Raw genomic sequence first — 20,872 nt, 5'->3', positions numbered from 1 at the left:
ATCGTTCACCCAAAATTGAAAATTCTCTCATTATTTACTCACCCTCATGATATCCCAGGTATGTATTACTTTCTTTAGCAGAACAAATTTGGAAAAAAAAAATTCGAAAATTATCTCAGCTCAGTAGGTCCTTAAAATGTAAGTGAATGGTGATCCAACTTTTGAAGCTCCAAAAATCAAAGACAGTCATAAACGTCATCCATATGGCTCTAGCGGTTAAATTATCTTCTAATATTAGAAGATATTAAAGTACTTTTTAACTATATTCCAATGCATCCAGTAAGCTTCACGAGAGCTCTGAGTTCACGTGGTCTCTCCTGTGATGTATTCGCGTTGCCATGATACAGATGAAATCTCACGTTCTCGTCTCGGTTGTGACATCCAGGATAAGCACACAAATTGCCATTGTGAGTAAAGAACCAGATAATAACAGATCTAAACCAAAATCAGTGAAGCTTCTGTACAGTGTTCCTCCTACTCAGCTGTAAACAGTGCTGCTCTTCCATGTGTGTCGCATGTGCCAACGCAATTACGTCACACGCGCATACCACTGCTGACCAGAAGTGATGATTTAGAGTTAAAAAAGTACTTAAATATTTATCTTTTTTTGCACAAAAGTGATCGTATCGCTTTAGAAGACATTAATTTAACCACTGGAGTCGTATCGATGACTTTTATGCCAACTGTCTGTGATTTTTGGAGCTTAAAAAGAGAAATCGCCATTCATTTGCATTTTAAGGACTTACTGAGATAAGATATTTTTCTATTTTTCTTCAAATGTGTTGTGGTGAAGAAAGTAAGTCATACACATCTGGGATATCATGAGGGTGAGTAAATAATGAGATAATTTTCATTTTTGGGTGAACTATCCCTTTAATATTAGATAAGTAAATAAATGTATTCGGCTGATTAGGTGTTCTGAACATGATGCCACGAGGCGATCCACTCCATGTAAAATAAAACAGCTTTATGTGGCTACTGATATGACTGGAGTCTTTACAGTCTCTCTTTATGAGCCAGTACATCATTTTAAACATATTTTATATAAGTACTATTAATTTCTTTGTCTAAAAATGTTTAATGAGAAAAAAAAATTACTGAGTGCACTTTTAAAGGTGCTATATATTATATTTTTACTGTAATAAATCATAAAATGACCATAATATGTCATTAGAGAATTAGGAAACATGCTAAGTTGAAAAACTGGCTTCTCCGATAACAATGCTACAGCCAGTATATTCTACTTTTAAGTTTCCATTCCGGGCCGAATTTCTGTTTATGTTTTGGTCTGTGTGATCCCGCCCACTGCCCACTCACTAATAGTATTTTGACACCACCGGGTTGCCAGATTTGAACAAGTTTGCAGGCAAACAACACTGTGTGCTGCAGCCATAGAAGCCGGCAAACGAACTGGATCAGAGATAACAGATTCCACCCGACCTAAAAAGCCTTGCCATCTGTCTAAAAACCACCCTGACCAGAGATGTAATAAAACAAGGATAAATATTGGAGATGCCTTTGGAAGATGGAGACAGCTTAAAGCCCAGAAATCCTTTAAAACGGATACTGAGTTGGCTAATTTGCGTGTCCTCATTCTGGCAACCCGCATGAGCTTCGAGTCTGGGACAGGGCAGACAAATTTCCAATATTTTGAATTTGGACTGCAGCACCCATTTCAAATGCTTGTTGTCAATCTTACATATAGCACCTTTAAAGACAGCTACAGTAAGCTTTAGAAAACGTTTCAGCCAAGTTTCACATCGTACTTGTGTGTCTAGGAACCATGTGCAGTGAAGATCTGTGCCCCCGCTCCTGTTTGGACGGAAAAAGTCAGGCGATGCAAATGTTCCATAGAAGTTGACAAAGTGTTTTCCGCAGGAAGTGTCTGGGCAGTGAGCCTCATCTGATCCGTCGGGGCAGTCCCGGGCCCCATCACATTGCAGAAACACCGGTAGGCAGTGGGTGGACTGGATATCCGAGCACTGCAAGGTTCCTGGTGGACACAGACTTGCTTGGGCAGGTGTGGGTGGGGGGGCACAGCTTCTTTCATCAGTTTTGTCTCCACACTCATCCAATCCGTTACAGCGCCAAGAATGTGGAACACACTTACCGTTTCCACATAAATACTCATCATTCTCACAGCTGCTCTGACCCAACCGGCCTAACATGAGAAACAAACAAACAGAGAAAGACAGAGACAGACAAACAGACAGACACAAAGAGATGAAGAGAGATCTGAGTCTTCTATGCACATAAGCACTGACACACACATAAACACAGGCACTTTGCAGAAACAAGCCAATCAAATCTACCCACTCTGCAGATCATGTTTGCCCGGTGACAGCTTAACAAACACAGCCATTCAGCATTATTGATTTAACAGCACCTCTAAGGAAAAAGCACTAACACAGCATTTCACCCCTCCCACACGCACAGCCTCACTGACATGAACACACACACTCAAACCCTGTGGAGTTGAGCAATGACAGCCCATTATCTCCTTCATCATTATTAATTACATATTAGATCCAACTAAGTAATCAACAGCGGATATCTCTCTAACACACACTGGCATTAGTGCAACCCAAATATACACATCAGTTCTCACAGTACATTAAGTAACAAGTGGCACAAAGCATTAGTGTTCCATAGAGTAACTTTCATCATGGCTCTATGGCCATACACTATTGATCTGCCAAGCCTGCATTCGCTTGGTTGGTGAATCTGTGCAAGCAGTAAATCTATATACTGCTGTATGAAACTCAAGATTCAGAAGATATGTCTAATGTAGAATTTATGTATACTGCTTTGTATACAAATGTATGATTACAACAAAATCTGAATTGTTTTTTGTTTTTTACTTAAATAGAAAATGCATACACGAATGTCCAATAGTTCGATATTAAACCTCAAAATATAGAGCCTAATAAGAGATGTTTTTCATCACCACTATTTTTCTAAACATTGTACTTTGATTTATAGTCTTGAAAGAACAGTTCACCCAAAAGTGAAAATGTGACATCATTTGAAAATGAACGACAGAATGCATACATTCAAACTTGGCGTATGACAATTGATTATGAGACATGCAAGAACTAATGACATTTGACATGCCTTGAGACGTCAGGTTTGAATGTGCGTGTGACAGGGTTAAAAATGGGAAATACCTTTTAGGCCCCGCCTGCCGGCAGGCTTTTCCCCGCCTCTCTAGAGCTGGGGAGGGGGACAAGGGGAAAAAAAAATGTAAAAAATAAAAAAATAAAAAGGAGGAGAGGAGAGGAGAGGGAAAGGGCAAGGATGTGCGACAGTGAGAGAGAGAAGAGAGAAAAAAAAAAAACTTGCTCGCCGGTTCCCAGACACACTGTCGCCTGGTCCTCGATCACTCCTCCACCCTCTGGCGGACGACAGCCGCTCCTCCCTGGGTGGACCGGAGCATGTCCTCTGATCCCTGGCGAATGGAACGGCCCTCCGTGTTTTGGCGGCTGGTAGGGAGCCCCTCTGTCCCTGGCAGCGGCTCCACCAGCCCAGGTAGCAGGCAGCGAGCCCCTCCTCCCCTCGCAGGCAGCAGCTGCCCCTTTGGGTGGATGGCAGTGGCGAGGACTCCAGGACAGCACATATCTCCTCCTTCCCGGGTTTCGGCACCAATGTTACAGGGTTAAAAATGGGAAAGGAGGTGGCAGGAACCGGCCCAACAGTCAAAGCAATATTTTAATTTAAACTTAAACAAAAAGACACACAACACAAACACACACACAGCAGCTGCATGTGGCTCTCTCTCTCTCAAACCGCCGCATCCTGCTGCACTTATCCCTCTCCTCCGCTGATTAGCCCGATTGAGGGCCGGGCGTGCGTAGTCATGGCCCGGCCCCACCCTCCTCTTCGTCACAGTGCGCAAACGTGAATGAGATTTTAGAGCAACGGCAGAGGAGAATAATGACATGCAGTAAATTTCTGTCTGTAATACACAAAGCTATCGTATGGCTTCAGATTAAGAAGACTTGAAAAATAGAGCATGAGTCTAATGGACTACTTTTATGGTACTTTGTTTTTTTTGTTGTATCCACCATTTCCATGAGGGTCTTACTGCAGAAACTTATGTGGGTACGACTTCCGCCAGAAGTCTTTATTAGCTAGCTCCGGCTACAGTGCAAAACATTTATGATTGGATCACAAAAACCGCATACAGAGGTAGTTAAAAATGCATGTGCCCACATTGCATTTGAAGTGTAAACACAGTCCTGAAGCTTCCCAGACAGCAGGGAAGCATCACCCCTCACCTGTCAATCAACCAGAACACTAAAACAAGAGTTTTAACATTGCTGGTTATGTGTGGCTTTAAAAGAAAATAACCATCCAATTAGAAAATTTGAAAAAGCACTTACATATCAACATGATCACACAGGAAGTCGATATGCTGTTTCCAAAAAGTCCGTTACCCTAGGATCGGCAACAGTATGCCAACTTGACATGCCCTCTCTCCCATCGGACATATTTGGAACGGCTCACATGCAGTTACTCTCCCTCATGGCTCAACTGGTAGCGTGTTGCGTCAGTTGCATGGGAGACCACTTCAATCCCCAATCAAACGAGGAAGTAATCACATTTGTATAAACAATCACGAGCATAAGGTGGTTGCATTTCTGTCCCTAACATTGCATTTTGTCTCTACTAATGGCTAGGGTTAGAGTTGGGTTTTGGTTGGGGGGGTAGATTAAATAAAATTGTGACGAGACAGGAGAGGAATGAGGATCTAAGTGCAGCCTTTTTTAATAAAACAAAAGTAAACCAGGTAACTCAGAACATAATGAAACAAAACACAGGGAACAAAGCACAGCATAATACAGATGATGACTGACAAAAAACCAGGGCAAAACAAGGGCTTAAATACACAAGGGAAAACAAGGGAATGAGGAACACCTAGGGAAACAGAGGAAAACCAATCATGAAAAGAAACTACAAAGTATTACAAAACTAACAGGAAACAGGAACAGGGAACTAAACCAGAATTTCAACATAAGTCAAAACAAACTACACAAGGGGCAAGGGGAGCAGAGGAACAAGGCAAAGTCTGGGAGGCTCGAAACCAAAGCGGAGCCAGAGGGATGGAGAGCCAGGGCGACGCTGCAGGCTCGGAGGACCAAGTAGACCAGAGCAGATCAGGTGGACGGCCAGGAGACCAAGGAGACCAGAGCAGAACAGGCGGACGGCCAGGGGACCAGGGAGACCAGAGCAGATCAGGCGGACGGCCAGGGGACCAGGGAGACCAGAGCAGATCAGGCGGACGGCCAGGGGACCAGGGAGAAGACCTCAAGGTGGGGACTGTGTCAGGGTCAGAAGGCCTGGGAGGCGGCCGCAGGGCCGAGACAGGGTCAGGCGGCAGAGCCGCTGTAGGAATAGTCTCTGGGGGAGCGGGCAGAGCCGCTGGGAAAAATAGTCTCTGGGGTGGAGCCATGGATTACTGAGCCATGGGAGGCTCGTCGGCCAAGCCATGGAAGGCAGAGCCATGGGAGGCTCGAGACAAAGAGTCCTGGATGAATGGGAAATGACCTCCGTGGTCGTGGGCATGGGCAGAGACTCGGGAACGACCTCCGTGGTCGTGGGCATGGGCAGCGACTCGGGAACGACCTCCGTGGTCGTGAACAGGGGATGAGACTCGGGAACGACCTCCGTGGTCGTGAACAGGGGATGAGACTCGGGAACGGAAACATTTCTTCTCTTCCTCCTCCTCTGGATGGCCAGAGTTGGCAACGCTGGCTCTGGGAAGGACGAGGCTGGCAACTTGTTGACCGTGGCAGGCGTGGGCGCTGGCTCGTTGACCGTGGCAGGCATGGGCGCAGACAATTTGAGGTAGTGTCTTCATGGACCTACGCACCGACATCAGTGGCAGATCATACAACTTCGAGAAAGGGGCCATGGACGCAGGTTTTGGCCTGGGGTTCCCGCCATAATCCACTTTATAAGGGGAACCGCTAAGTTCCAGAGCCTTCTCCACATAATCACCGAGCGTCCAGTGAGGATCAGCCGGAGGCACGAGTTCCCTCAGTGCAATATTCAGACCGGCCCGGAAGAAAACCACCAGAGAGCGGTCTGGATAGTGCATGCAGACAATTTTTGAGATCGGGTCTTCATGGACCTATGCACCGACATCAGTGGCAGATCATACAACTTCAAGACAGGGGCCGTGGAAGGCTTCGAGACAGGGGCCGTGGACGCAGGTTTTGGCCCAGGGTTCCCGCCATAATCCACTGCATAAGGGGAACTGCTAAGTTCCAGAGCCTTCTCCACAAAATCACCGAGTGTCCAGTGAGGATCAGCCGGAGGCATGAGTTCCCTCAGTGCACTATTCAGACCGGCCCGGAAGAAAACCACCAAAGAGCGGTCTGGATAGTGCACTACGTTTGCCAGCTCTAAAAACTCACGGGCGTGATCCTCAACTGGACAATCCCCTTGCTGAAGGAGTAGAATCCTGACGGCCGCTAGATCCATTTCTCGGTCAGTCTTTCTGTGACGAGACAGGAGAGGAATGAGGATCTAAATGCATCGTTTTTTTTAATAAAACAAAATTAAACCAGGTAACTCAGAACATAATGAAACAAAACACAGGGAACAAAGAACAGCATAATACAAATGAAGACTGACAAAAAACCAGGGGAAAACAAGGGCTTAAATACACAAGGGAAAACAAGGGAATGAGGAACACCTGGGGAAACAATCAGGGGAAAACCAATCATGAAAAGAAACTACAAAGGACTACAAAACTAACAGGAAACAGGAACAGGGAACTAAACCAGAATTTCAACATAAAAGTCAAAACAAACAACAGGGAATATGTGACAAAAATAATCATTTCTCTTCACTGTTTTACACCCTGTTCAGCTGAAAACAATTATTTTTACAACTGGCTTCTGGCGATCTCTCCTGGATATAAATGGATGTCACACTTGTTTATATGCTCTGAAACATTTACCGCTTTAGCCTCTGGAGGCAGTGTTTTCAAATTCGGTCAACATATTTCGGCTAAAGAAAAGTCAGCACACACTTGCCGATTTTTATGTGAGATCAGGCTGTACATATACATACACAAGATTTTCACTCTTCTTTAGTGTGTTTAATATCAACATCTTAATGCCCATATTTCACGCAAAGCATCACAAGATGTAGGAAAAAGGTAGATAGAAAGAACAGAGTAAACATTCTCAAAAACATATTTTTCTTTGTTCTAAAGAAGAAAGAAAGTCATACATGTCTGGAACAACATGAGGGTGAGTAAATGATTCATTTTTGAGTAAACAGTTCCGGTAATGGGTTCTAATTAAAAATAAATATATATATTCTTAGCTCACCCACCTCGTATGTAGGACAGTCTGAAGCCCTGTGCCTGTCCAGAACTGTTGGCATGAGAGTGGAAGTAGACCCAGACTCGTCCACTGGAGGAGATGAAGGGAGGAGGAAGAGCAGAGCCACAGAACCGATACTCTGCTTTCCATGTGGGGCCGAGCAACAGCCAGTCACCCCTGCAGTCCCTTGTGTCCTCTATATCAAAGCTGTGGAAACTGCACATAGTAAACAGATGCAGCTTAATACATGGGGTGAAATCTCTGCAGTTCTATGAACACTCCTCTGACTAGTGTGGGATTTTTCTTAAATACTGAAAACTGCTAGTTGCAGCATGTTGCAGAACCACATTCATTCAGTGAATAATAAAAAAAAAAGATAAATAGTAATTTTCAAATGAATATGTTCTAAAATTATGTTCTAACACCACAATGATATGCATGCATATGCATGAGTCCTGTTTAATTCCTCTCCTCATGGAGCCCTTTTTGTGTTTTTCCATTTTATTCTAGTAAATTTGTGAAGTTTTTTGGCATCAGTTGTTTTGTCACTTCAAACCATTTCATGCTGTTTTATAAAATTACAGAAATCTGCATGATAATATAAAATTTCAAAAGATAGTTAATTTTTTGAAATAAACTTCATTTTGACTAGAGTTAGACCAATATACTATAAATGAATTCTAAAAACTGTAGGCATATTAATCGGTTATTGGTCTTTTCCACCATCTTAGTTATCGCATCTGCATATTCCACTATCAGTTGACATCTAATGTTGACACCCTCAAGTTAAAACTCAATCCCTCACTGCAGCAATGGCTTATTTAGGTGTTTATTTCCATCCTGTATTTCCATCCACACACACACAAACACACACACACACACACATGTTGGCGCAGCTATCATTATTAGGACTCTCCATAGACATCATCATGATGATGGCTGCCTCGGTGTGCAGCTCCTCAGTTATTTTGTTGTTTTTGTTTGTTTGTCTGTCCTGTGTTTAGTAATCTTTTTCAAGTCAGTTTTAACAGAGACGAACTGCTGAACATTCGACAGCATATACCAGACAATCTTTTCCTGGTTTTCAAATATTCAGATGTTTTGCTAGAAATTTTAGTTGGAGGTGCAACTCTGCTGTTCAAGAGTCGCAGGCAAGGGAGATGAGCTGGTGCACTGGTCAAACTCCGTTGGCACGGATTTCGAACAGCGCTGCCGAATATTCACTTAGCGAATTTCTGCTTTCTTCCTAACAAAACAGACAAAATACATCTCCTCACCCGTACAAACAAGGACTTTTCAAACTCTGCTGCCTTGTGCTTCACAGAAACCTGGCTGAGTGAAGCCATTCCGGACAGTGTGTTACATCTGCCGGGCTTCCAGCTGTCCAGAGCGGATCACATCGTGGGGTTAACGGGGAAAACGAGACGCGGTGGAACATGCTTTTATATCAATGAAAGCTGGTGTACAGATGTAACAACGTTAAAGAGGATATGCTGTCCTAATTTGGAATTTGAAAACTTTATTAACTGTAAGCCTTTCTACTCGCCGCGGGAGTTTTCCTCATTTATTCTGGTGAGTGTGTATATCGCTCCAAACACGTGTTTGAATGCGGCGCTGCAACAGCTGGCTGATCAAATCACAGACACGGAACAACAATACCCAGACTCAGTTATTATTATTCTTGGGGATTTTAACAAAGCAAATCTCACAAGTGAACTGCCCAAATACAAACAGCACATCACATGCCCCACCAGAGACAGGAGCATACTGGATCATTGTTACACAATAATAAAGGATGCATATCGCTCTGTCCCTAGAGCAGCTTTGAGACTCTCTGATCACTGTCTGGTTCATCTTCTTCCAACCTACAGGCAGAAATTAAAATCAACCAAGCCAGTAGTAAGGACTGTAAAGAGATGGACCAATGAAGCAGAGCTGGAACTACAAGCCTGCTTCGATTGCACGGATTGGAGTGTTTTTGAGGCTGCAGCCACAGACCTGGATGAGCTCACAGATACTGTTACATCATATATCAGTTTCTGTGAGGATATGTGCATTCCTACTAGGACTTATTTAAAGTTCAACAATGACAAACCGTGGTTTACAGCAGAGCTCAGGCAGCTTCATCAGGCCAAAGAGGATGCTTACAGGGGTGGGGATAAAGTCTTGTACAATCAGGCCAGGAACACACTGAACAGGAAAATCAGAGTGGCTAAAAGAAGATACTCTGAGAAGCTAAAAAACAAGTTTTCAGCTAACGACCCTGCATCAGTGTGAAGTGGCATGAAACAACTCACAAATTACAGGACTCCTACCCCCAACCCTGTAGGGAACCAACAACTGGCTGACAACCTGAATGTGTTCTACTGCAGATTTGAAAGGCCCAATCTCACACCCCACACCCACTCTGACCTTCACTTCACACAAACACCAACACCTCCTGCAACCCCCCTCCTCCCCCCTCCTGCTATTCAACCTGTACTTAAGATCTGTGAAGATGATGTGAGCCGCGTCTTTTGGAAACAAAAGACGAGGAAGGCTTCAGGCCCAGATAGCGTCTCACCAGCGTGTCTTCGATCCTGTGCTAACCAGCTGGCCCCCATCTTCACACAGATCTTCAATAGATCACTGGAGCAGTCTGAAGTCCCATGCTGCTTCAAACGCTCAATCATTATTCCTGTCCCAAAGAAACCAAAAATCACAGGACTTAATGACTACAGATCTGTCACCCTGACGTCTGTGGTCATGAAATCATTTGATAGACTGGTGTTGGCCCACCTGAAGAACATCACTGGACCCTTTCTAGATCCCCTTCAATTTGCTTATCGAGCAAACATGTCTGTGGATGATGCAGTCAACATAGGATTGCATCATATCCTGCAACATCTGGACAGACCAGGGACATATGCAAGGATCCTTTTTGTGGACTTCAGTTCGGCTTTCAACACCATCATCCCAGCTATACTCCAGAATAAATTACACCAACTCTCTGTTCCCATGTCTATCTGTCAGTGGATTACCAGCTTACTGACGGACAGGCAGCAGCTTGTGAGACAGGGGAAACTCACTTCTAGCACCTGTACAATCAACACTGGTGCCCCCCAGGGATGTGTGCTCTCCCTACTACTCTTCTCCCTCTACACCAATGACTGCATCGCCAAGGACCCCTCTGTCAAGCTCCTGAAGTTTGCAGACGACACCACTGTCATTGGCCTCATCCGAGATGATGATGAGTTTGAACTGTTGCCTTCTGGCTGACGCTTCAGAGCTCTGAGCACCAGAACCGTCAGGCACAGGAACAGATTTTTCCCTCAGGCTATCCATCTCATGAACAGTTAAATTGCCCCATTGAGCAATAACTATGTGCAATACACAGTTTAGTCTTTCTATATTTATCCAACACATCCAACCTCTTCCGCCATTTCATTCCTCTGAAGAAAAAAAAAACAACAACAAAAAAAAAAAAACATTTGCATTTGATTTGTATTTACACTGTACATAACAGATTGTATTAGATTTGCAGTACCCATGTGTATGTGTGTATGTATGTATGTGTGTGTCTGTACGTATGTGTATAACTCATTTTTATTTTTATTATTATCTATGTCTTGCTGCTGTTTTTGTATTGTTTTTGTATTGTTGTACACTGGAAGCTCCTGTCACCAAGACAAATTCCTTGTATGTGTAAGCATACTTGGCAATAAAGCTGATTCTGATTCTGAATTTTCTGATTCTGATTCTGACATAATGATTTTTATACTGTACAAACTATAGATTCTATCCCCTAACCCTACCCCTAAACCTAACCCTCACAAAAACTTTCTGCAGTTTTACATTTTCAATAAAACATCGTTTACTTGTTTTTTAAGTAATTTGAATTATGGGGACATTAGAAATGTCCTCATAAACCACATCTATAACATAATACCCTTGTAATTACCAGTTTGTAACCTAAAAAAAAGTCCTCGTAAACCACTTAAACCTGCCCACACACACACAAATACCTGACTGAGAGATAAATCAGCATCCAAATCCAGTACCAATACAGAGGAATGGGCCTTTTTGCAGCCAATACCTTCACAACATTACCACATTGCTCTCCTCACATTTATTGCCCTGTCAAATTTATTATATTTCTCAACTCTCTCTTTTTTCTGCATAATCTCTCCAAATATTGCTGCTTAAAGAAGTTCAACCTGATCATCTGAGTGGTGAAACACTCTGAAACACACACACACACACACACACTGTAAAAATGAATGACTTAAGCTTACTCGCATTAGTGTAGAAAATAATAATTTTCACTCATTTCTGCTGCGTCAGTTTACCATGCTTTAATGCAATGTCTACAAAAAGCACAGCACATAAAATGCAATCCAAAAATACATTGATTCAATAAGTATGCAGAAGAATAATGCAGTTTCATCTCTTCTGATTAATATGATAATATATACATTAATAAACACTGTTGTCATTAAAATCTCACAATAACGATCCAGCCCAGTCTAAAAATTCTGTTGTCTCAGCTGTAGAGTCTATACAATGACGAGACATTCAAAATCTCCTCTGGCTGTCAATCAATACAATATTTCAGAGCTTCTCTCGCTAATTTTACTCTTCATCTCATCCTATTTCTAGCTGAATGCGTCAGATATCCATATATCCATCTGTTTGAGAAAATGTGTTTGATAGAGCATACCAGAAAAATGTCCTCTCCAGCTTTTAGGCATGAGCAATAAGCAAGCACTGGAAAATGAGATATACTGTAAAATACTCTTCACAAGATCTTTCATTCTTTTTCTCCTCATTGTTTTCTCTAAAAAAAATTCAAAGCAGACAACTCTGTTGAAAAGACCATCACATATGTTGTGTTTTGGATGCTGGTCCACGGCATGGGTGTCCTCACCATGCTTCTTAACTAGCTTAAACAGCAAGACTTCTTTGGACCACCAGCTTCACTAGAAAGACCATGGTGGCTAACTTGCATTTTTTCTTCTTCTGGTGAACAGCATGGATATGTTGGTCCACCAGCTAGACCAGCATTCAGTAAGGAATGGCCTGCAAATGATGTCATGCTTTTAGATAATTTCATTAAAGCAGTGAAGAGACCCATTCATACAAACACACAAACTTGTTTTTATATCATTGTGGGGACTCTCCAATAGACGTCCATGCATTTTATGGATTTTATACAGATCTAATGATAATTTCTATCCCCTAACCCTACCCCTAAATCTAACCCTCAAAGAAACCTTTTTGCATTTTTACATTTTCAAAAAAACATCATTTAATATGCCATTTCCCTTGTGAGGTCCGCTGGCTGGTCCTCACAACGTAGGTGATCTCAGTTTTTACTATAGTAAAACCTGTACACACACACGCATACCAGTGCTTGGAGAGGCAAGGAATAGTACATTATAAAATCCCTGCAGTCAGCTCTACTGCTCTAGAGTCTAGTCCCCATAAAGCAGTCTAAGCATTTTCATATGCAAGAGTGTGCAGATCTATTCACACTGTACACACTTGCAAACAGGCTTATAAACACTGAAATTCATGAATCAATTAATTGGTTTGGAAAGACCTTATGCTGGTTATTGGTCTGTAATACCATACATCCTTTAAAAATGTCCCAAGGTATTTAAAGCAAATCAACAAGCTAAAACTCATTTTCTTGGAAAAAGTTTCAGAATGCTAAATAAGTAAATGTAAAATGTAAAACTGCAGGGGTCAAATGTGTGAAAGTTGGTGTGACAAATGGATGATTAAGAAATGTAGCATTTTCTTGCTTTGTACAAAGGTGCCATACAATTACACAGCATTATCTCTCATATCAAGTCACCAAGAAAAGACATGTTTTACAACAATGAATACTGTTCATTATGTTTGCCGCATGGGTACGTATATTGTAGAACCAATAATTTATCACAATAATGAAAATAAATGAGCTTCTCCTCATCTAATCACCTCTCTGAGTGACAGAGATCATGGTGTTTACCTGATTGTGATCACATCTCCGCGGTTTCCCTGTATGTTCCAGCTGCAATTCACTCCAGGCGGGTAGTTGAGGGGCCAGGATGGGCTGTAGATCACTCCTCTCCTCTCAGTATGTAACTCCAATTTACCGCCACAAGCAGCTGAGGAACACACACAAAGCGTTTGGATTGTTTGTTTGTGTGGCAGAATTAATCATGAACGACCATAGCTGTCACACTGTGATTAAAATGACATCAACATATCACCCAGGGGTCTGTCTGTTACCTCTCTCTCAAGCCACACACACACACACACACGTTGGTGCAGCTATCATTATGAGGACTCTCCATAGATATAATGATTTTTATACTGTATAAACTATAGATTCTATCCCCTAATCCTAACCCTACCCCTAAACCTAACCCTCACAAAAAAAAAAAAAACTTTCTGCATTTTTACATTTTCAATAAAACATTGTTTAGTATGTTTTTTAAGCGATTTGAATTAAGGGAACACTAGAAATGTCCTCATAAACCACATTTATATACACGCATAATACACGTATAATACCCTTTGTAATTACCAGTTTGTAACCTAAAAAAATGTCCTTGCAAACCACCCAAACCTGTACACACACCCACAGACACATGAGTACAGTACATGCACATGAGGCTTTATGGATTCCTGAGTGCAGGACAGGTATTCACAGATATATGATGGGAGGAAATTTGATCCACTAACTTAAGAGAGCCTGTGGGATTTCACTGGCACACAATACTCAATTAAGGGGGAAAATGTGTGAGGGTGTGCACTTATGATTATACATTTGGACAGAGAGAGAGAGAGTTAGACAAGAAGGAAATAGTCTGGGAAGCAACAGAAATAGTACAGGAAGAAACTGAACGTGCAAGTGAGTGCAAACTATTCACTGTTGTCTAATCCTTATCATGATTTTCTCATCTCATCCTATCGGTTTGTTTACATGTGCAGTTATTATCAAGTTACAGCAGGTTTTTGCCTAGAAGAGCTGCAGTCTTCATCTGTCTGCCCAAGAGTACAAGACCCAATGCGTAATCGAATATTTGAAGGATGGATGTAAGCTGAGAAAGTGCATGTTTACATGCTGGACAAAGCCGAGCTACAGTTGCGTAACTTAGGTCTGTTAGTCTAACTTTGCAAAAATCAGACAGGTACGATTTCAGTCAGACTAATGTCTATACATGACATTTTAAAAAGACAAATTATTGTTTTTGTCCAACTAAAATCTAACTTTTAAAGTGTATGTAAACGTATTGTACCTCTAGTAGAAAATAATTTTAAAGCTGAAGTGTGCAATTTGTTTTAGATGTACCAATACTTTCTACAGTACCAGAGACAACAGTAAGGCTATTTGTAAGCTGATTTTCCCATAAAGTGAAAATAATGTGGCTGAAAATATTCCTCTGTTTGTTTGAGCATCTGTAACAACCTAACACAACAACACTGGCTCAACCAGTGACATGAGTTTGAGTTGGGACTATCTTGTCAACCAACGGAAGACAGGGGGAGACTTGTCGGGAAACCTGTTTAAAACCATAATTATATTTACGATTGCATTTGGTGACAGTAGTGGCACAGAAATTACACATTTCAGTTTAAAGATGCTACAGACTAAAGATCAAAAGGGACAGCACAGAGTACAGACCTGTGCCTGTTTATGTGTGTGTACAAATTTGACACCAGTAAAAAAAAAAAAAAAAAGGTGTCCTCCTGGGCAGGCTAGGCAGCTACTTTTTATGCAATCAAGCAGCATAAATGTATAGTTCCTATCTACTTAAATGGGGAAAGACCGAAATCACCAAAACGGCTGGTCAAGATTATGATCAAAGAACATATTTCAAATCAGCAGTAAAATCTGATAACAATGATATCATAAATTGTGCTTCTTTAGCTCAGATCATGCTAAAAAAAAACACTATTTTTCAGGCTGGTTCAGCAAATGCGCATGCATTATAAATCAATCTCGAGTTGACTGATAGGCAATGTCTATATCTAAAAGGTGATTGGCTATTTTACCTGTAAGGCAGGCAATTTCTCCCATTCATTTTAATACCAGTGGTCCGTATTGGGCTATATAGCCTCTGATCTCACTCTGAGTTGGATGTTGACAGCAGCTATCATTTCTCTCTCTTCATCTCCTCTCTCTCACTCATTACCGTGTAGCATGAGCACAGATCTTTCGCACACACAACCACAGCTTTTACATTACAAATAATAAGACTGTTCATTCATGATATCTAGAAGCTGATGAATACCTTAGGCAATCCCAACATATAAGCACATATCGCTTCTGAGGATGTTGAGTCTCAAGGTATGTCACGGTCCTGTCACCTTGTCAGGTTGGGTTTAGTCTGACGGGACCATGACATCATCGCCCCATGTTCTGTCTTGTGTTTTGTGTACGCTCTTTGTGTGAGCGCATGGGTCCAGTTATGAGTTACCGCCGTGCGCTCTTCGGTCAGTCTTGTGTCATGTCCAAAGCATGGTGTCTGGATCCTGTCTTCCTGTATGGTTTGGTTTCGATCTGTGTCGTGCTCCATGTCCTGTTTGTCATGTTTGTGTCATGTTCATGGCTGGAAGGTTGAATGTGGTTTAGTGAATGTAATAGTGTTTAGTGTTGATGTGTGTCAGTGTGTGTAAGCAACTAACCTCGATCTCTCAGCCTAGTTGGTCCTGTCTCATGTATCTGTTTGGTTGCCCGTCTCTGCCCGCGTGTCGGGTATGTGGTTACCTTCCAGCTTCCTGTACGCTTGTTCTCTGCGCTCACGAATCTTCAACGGAGGATTCCTTGTCTCTGCCCGTGTGTCGGGAAAGTTATTGTCTTCAATGGAGGATTCCTTGTCTCTGCCCGCGTGTCGGGAAAGTGATTGCCTTCCAATCTGCTGTACGCTTGTTCTCTGCGCTCACAAAGCTTCAACGTAGGATTCCTCGTAACTGTAGCTGGTGCCAGGATCTCCAGTCTTTGCCAGCACAGTTAACATGATCATTTATTGTAAATAAATCCTTTTAAACTCTTCCTCTGCTCTTGGGCCTCTGTCTCACTTTGTGACAAGGCACTGCATAGGATATTAACAGTACTGCAGATGGTACAGTGAGTTAGTGAGTTAAGCACAGCACCTCACTGACATCCTTTCGATTTCTGTGATACATACAGCACACATAACCTGAACTCAAACCAGTCTTTTCCTTCTTTTTTCAATTATCCTTCCATATCTCTTTTGCTTCTGTTCTGGCTGTTTACCATGGCCAAATGAATCAGACCAGTGTGTGACTTGTCTCTCAGGCTGGCAGTTATACATAAGATAGATCGAAACAAATCACTTCTATAAGCAAAGACATTTTTCAATCATTGAGATACCTTGTATTTCTTTATTTTATAACTTTATCAAGACTATCAGGGTTCCCACACTCTATGACCTATAAAACATTCCATGATCATTCCAGTCTCTTGTAATTACTGGATACAGATTTTTATAAATAATTTTGATTCAGACCAATTTGCTAATAATCTATGCAAGCATACTATACTATGTATCTAACATAAATGTGTATTTTCAGCTAAGCAGAATTATTAATATTTATTTGCTAGTGTCACCATTGCCCTGAGCTGGGTAGATTCTTAGTCCCAGTCTATCCCTGATGGATCATGTTGCCCTTGATTAACAGTGTTTTCTGTTTTATAGGTAATGGAAAGGAACTGTTTAGCATATATCTTAAAAGTTATAATAATAATAATAATAAATGCTCAATCTAAAAGGTGCTGTAAGCAATTTTAGCCGTTCTGGAACTTCCACAAGACTGAGCCGTTGAATCAGACACACCCCCTCTCCCAAATACCACCCTCCAAAAATAGCGTTGAGACCATCATCGAACAGTAAAGGAGCAGTGTGTCTTCTCACGGTTGTCAAACACAACAGTAGCAAAATAGCGCCTGCAGCTGAAAACTGTTATGAATCTGAATATGCCATTAAACCTGAATTATCTGCTTCAACTACTACACCATGAGAACGTGTAAAATGATCGACAGGCAGAAAGCACATCAAAGTCTTCTGATTAACTGACGTAAAATGGCACATTTTTGTTTGCTGTTTACACAGTCTAGTGCTGTCACAGAGATATTTCAGGACACTTATTACAGTCATATCTTTCAGGGAGAAGGAACATTTTCTACATACCATTCCATAAAAATAGCTTACAGCACCTTGTGACTTTTCTTGATTCAGGCTTTATTTAAAGTATTGTGAGAGTATTCAATTGTGAATTGAGTATAGTGAATAGAACCTAACTGAGATTAGTGAATCATTACACCCCTTGAATCATTCAGAGAGATTTGTGAACTGTTTTGACCTAGTTGTCTACTCAAAAGAACCATTTACTCACAAATCAGACATCACTATGGCTTGCGAGCGAGCTTTACTCTGCACAAGAGCGATATCTGGCTGGAGATATATTTAGTGCAGGGGAAAACCATGAAATTGTATATTCACTATAGAAATGTCCATGAGTTTTAAGATTTTATCAGTATCCATCACAATTTAAAAATTCCCAAGGTTTTCCATGACCGTGAGAACCCTGTATTATGAACTAATGCAGACCATTATGACTAGTGAAAATCCCCACGGTCTTCACCGATCAGATCAGAACACATCACCAAAAATTGAGAAGGACAGGATTAAATGCTGAAATATTGTCTCAATATCAGTAATACATTTAGCAGGAAGAACATTGTGCAATCTGTAGTTCAGCGGAAAGGCTTGCATGTGTGTGTATGCGAAAAGAGAGAAAGAGAAATAGAGAAGAGGCCCCTTTGTCTGTTTGAGAGTGGAAGAGCTCTTAGGTGTCACTGGTACTATCAACAAACCTACCCCCCTCCAAACAGTCTTTTGTCACCACCCCTACACTGAATACCTCCTCCAATATAACAACAATTTGTTCTCTTTCTGTACTTCTGTCTCTGCGTATTTAAGATATGAGAGTAAACACATTCAATGCTGTGGTCCCTTTCTCCAATATTCAGTCTTTTCTATCTGTGGTTGTCTGAGTGTTTGGCTGACCTCACCATATCAAAGGTTACTGACCACTCAAACAAACCAAGCTAATAGATTGTGGGTGAGATCCCCAATGCTGCTATTATGCAGGTCAGTGCTCAGTGTTTTGGGTTTTTTTCTATTTGTATTTTTTGCTCATACGTACCGTAATGTGAATACACCTTGTCAGGAGATTCCTCTCTACACAGACCAATTTTTCTGACACCACTCTCGTGAGGGATATACGAGACCATGTCATTATCAAAGAAAAGACACAGGATGCACTAGTGATCTACAGTATAATGATAGGCCATAATAGACATTTGTAATAGCGTAACATTCATAATCTGTGATGAGATAGATCTGATTGATACAGCCGTGTTTATAACTGCCATGGCAACAAGCCAAACCGGGATCTGTCCTCCTCCTCGACTGCAAAACCTGCGATAAACCGCTTAACCTTTCTTTGTCATCGGTGGTGCCATTCGCATAACTGAGCCTATAATCACCTGCATACGGTCTTTCAGTAGGAATTCAATCATATTTCATATTAATCTGAAACGATGGCTCCAAAATATAAAATATGATAAAAAGTAAGTCGCGCTTGACTTCTAATTTGGTGTAAATCTACCAAACACTTCACTCTTTTGTTTAAGAAAAAACATGACATGATTATAGATGTGTGAAAATATCACAATCGCCGAGTCTTCTTACCCAGACAAACCCAAACCCAGCGCAGACAAATCCATTTCATGAGGTAAAGCCTCATCGCCCCGATTCTCTCCATCATCATTATCGTCTTCTTCACAGCTCAGGTCATTTCCCTTATAATCCAGACATATTTAGCGACATATCTCATGTCGGTTTTACGCTTATGCTCGACTTCTTGCGTGAGCATCAAAAAGCCGCAGCATCTCTGCCTTTTTTTGAGAGGCAGGCACTTGCACTGACTGGAGGGAAAGGCAGGGAGACCTTCAGGAGAGAGACGGGATTCGACTAGAGGTTTAGAGGGAACAAAGTGATAGCAACAAAGCTTCTTAAAGCATTACTTGTTTACTAAAACAATCGTCGCCTCTGAGTCTGACATGGCGCGTGTACAGTTAATACTTCTATCACTGTATGGGTTCTTTTCACTGTATCCTGATAGATGAGCATTATGTCGTCACTGTCTCTCACTCCTATTGTCATTTTGTGCCAATGATGTAATAATTCCTTCCTGCGCGTCGCAAAGTCTGGTGCACGGTGAAGTAATCTGCTCGAGAGCGCAATAATACAGCTCAATGAAGTGATCTGTGCAATATGATGGATAGTTTAAACGCTGTCGAATATCCATAATGAAAACACGCGTATAAAAATGTTGCTGATCTAAAATGGTAAACTTAAATTTAGCATTTTAATAATAATACATATAACGGGACTGCGCATGTAAAATGGACGTTTTGTTGTAACTATGTAAACAGCCATTTTTTTCTTTCTTTCTGAAATATGCCATGGTTTGTTTTCATGTTTTGCCATCTCGTTTGGGTAAGACTACCAGCCGGTGTATATCACTGAAAGCATGCCCTCTCGTGTACAGAGGATGCATCGTTGGAAATAATTCACAAGCCGAGAACACAGTTCGTTTGAGAAGAATTCTGCACCGACTGGTCTCAATGCACAATATATATGTATCCGTATACGACTTAATTGTTCTCCGCGATGTATTTAAGACCGAGCCCTTTTCAAAGTCATTATTTTACGGCAAATATTCTTCCATCATTTAGCATTGGATATAAATATGATAGTAATCGCGCGTCTTCCATGTCGCAAAAGGCACCGCTGGGATTCGAACCCAGGATCTCCTGTTTACTAGACAGGCGCTTTAACCAACTAAGCCACGGCGCCGATGTTATAAAGGCCACCATTAACAGTATACATACATGAATTGATACGGAACTCTGACTATGGTATTATATCACAACCAGTAGGCTTAATAGGGGCAGAGTATTCATTTGCTGTTAGGCGCTGCCAGTATACAGCTGCCATTTTCAGAAGGCAAAAAATAAAAAAAAAATAAATGTTATACGCCACGTCTCTTCTTCCAAAGGACATTCTGAAAAACTCGATGTTTAGCTTATCTTTCAATATAATGCAAAATGACAAATACCTCGACTGGATACACTGGTCTGTTATGTATAACATACCTTAATGAAGTTCACTTCCACTAGTATGAGCTTTTCCCCTCTGCCCGCCCTTATCCATGACATCTGGGGCATCTTATCTATCCGCTGATCATAGCTGGTTTAAAGTGATAGTTCACGCGGAAATGAAAATGCTCTCATCATTTACTCAGCCTCATACCACCCCAGATTTGTATGTCCTTTTTTCTTTCTTCTGCAGACAAATGAATATTTTTAGGAGAATATTTCAGCTCTGTAGATCCTCACAATGCAAGTGAATAGTGAACAAAACTTTGAATCTCCAAAAAGCACATAAAGGGTGCATAAAAGTAATCCA

General features: G+C 41.5%; 1 protein-coding gene and 1 non-coding gene across 2 annotated transcripts in view; both read right to left on the bottom strand.

The window, feature by feature from the left end:
* The window catches only part of LOC127432709 (low-density lipoprotein receptor-related protein 3-like), a 29,623-nt gene extending 10,146 nt beyond the window's left edge, over nucleotides 1-19,477 (bottom strand). Inside the window, exons 1-4 of the mRNA XM_051684111.1 lie at nucleotides 19,091-19,477; nucleotides 13,333-13,471; nucleotides 7,348-7,553; nucleotides 1,767-2,161 (exon numbers count right to left, since the gene is read on the bottom strand). Of these exons, the coding sequence (XP_051540071.1) occupies nucleotides 1,767-2,161; nucleotides 7,348-7,553; nucleotides 13,333-13,471; nucleotides 19,091-19,169 (819 nt within the window). The 5' untranslated portion in view covers nucleotides 19,170-19,477. The remainder of the gene's footprint in view (nucleotides 1-1,766; nucleotides 2,162-7,347; nucleotides 7,554-13,332; nucleotides 13,472-19,090) is intronic.
* Nucleotides 19,478-20,186: 709 nt separating this feature from the next.
* trnat-agu (transfer RNA threonine (anticodon AGU)) lies at nucleotides 20,187-20,260 on the bottom strand. Its single transcript has one exon. It is a non-coding gene; the product is annotated as a tRNA-Thr (tRNA).
* Between the last annotated feature and the right edge of the window lie 612 nt (nucleotides 20,261-20,872).

Source organism: Myxocyprinus asiaticus, chromosome 1 (assembly GCF_019703515.2).
Source record: "Myxocyprinus asiaticus isolate MX2 ecotype Aquarium Trade chromosome 1, UBuf_Myxa_2, whole genome shotgun sequence".
Classification (NCBI taxonomy): domain Eukaryota; kingdom Metazoa; phylum Chordata; class Actinopteri; order Cypriniformes; family Catostomidae; genus Myxocyprinus; species Myxocyprinus asiaticus.
The sequence above is the reverse complement of the archived record's forward strand: the minus strand, read 5'-3'. Positions and strand labels throughout refer to the sequence as shown.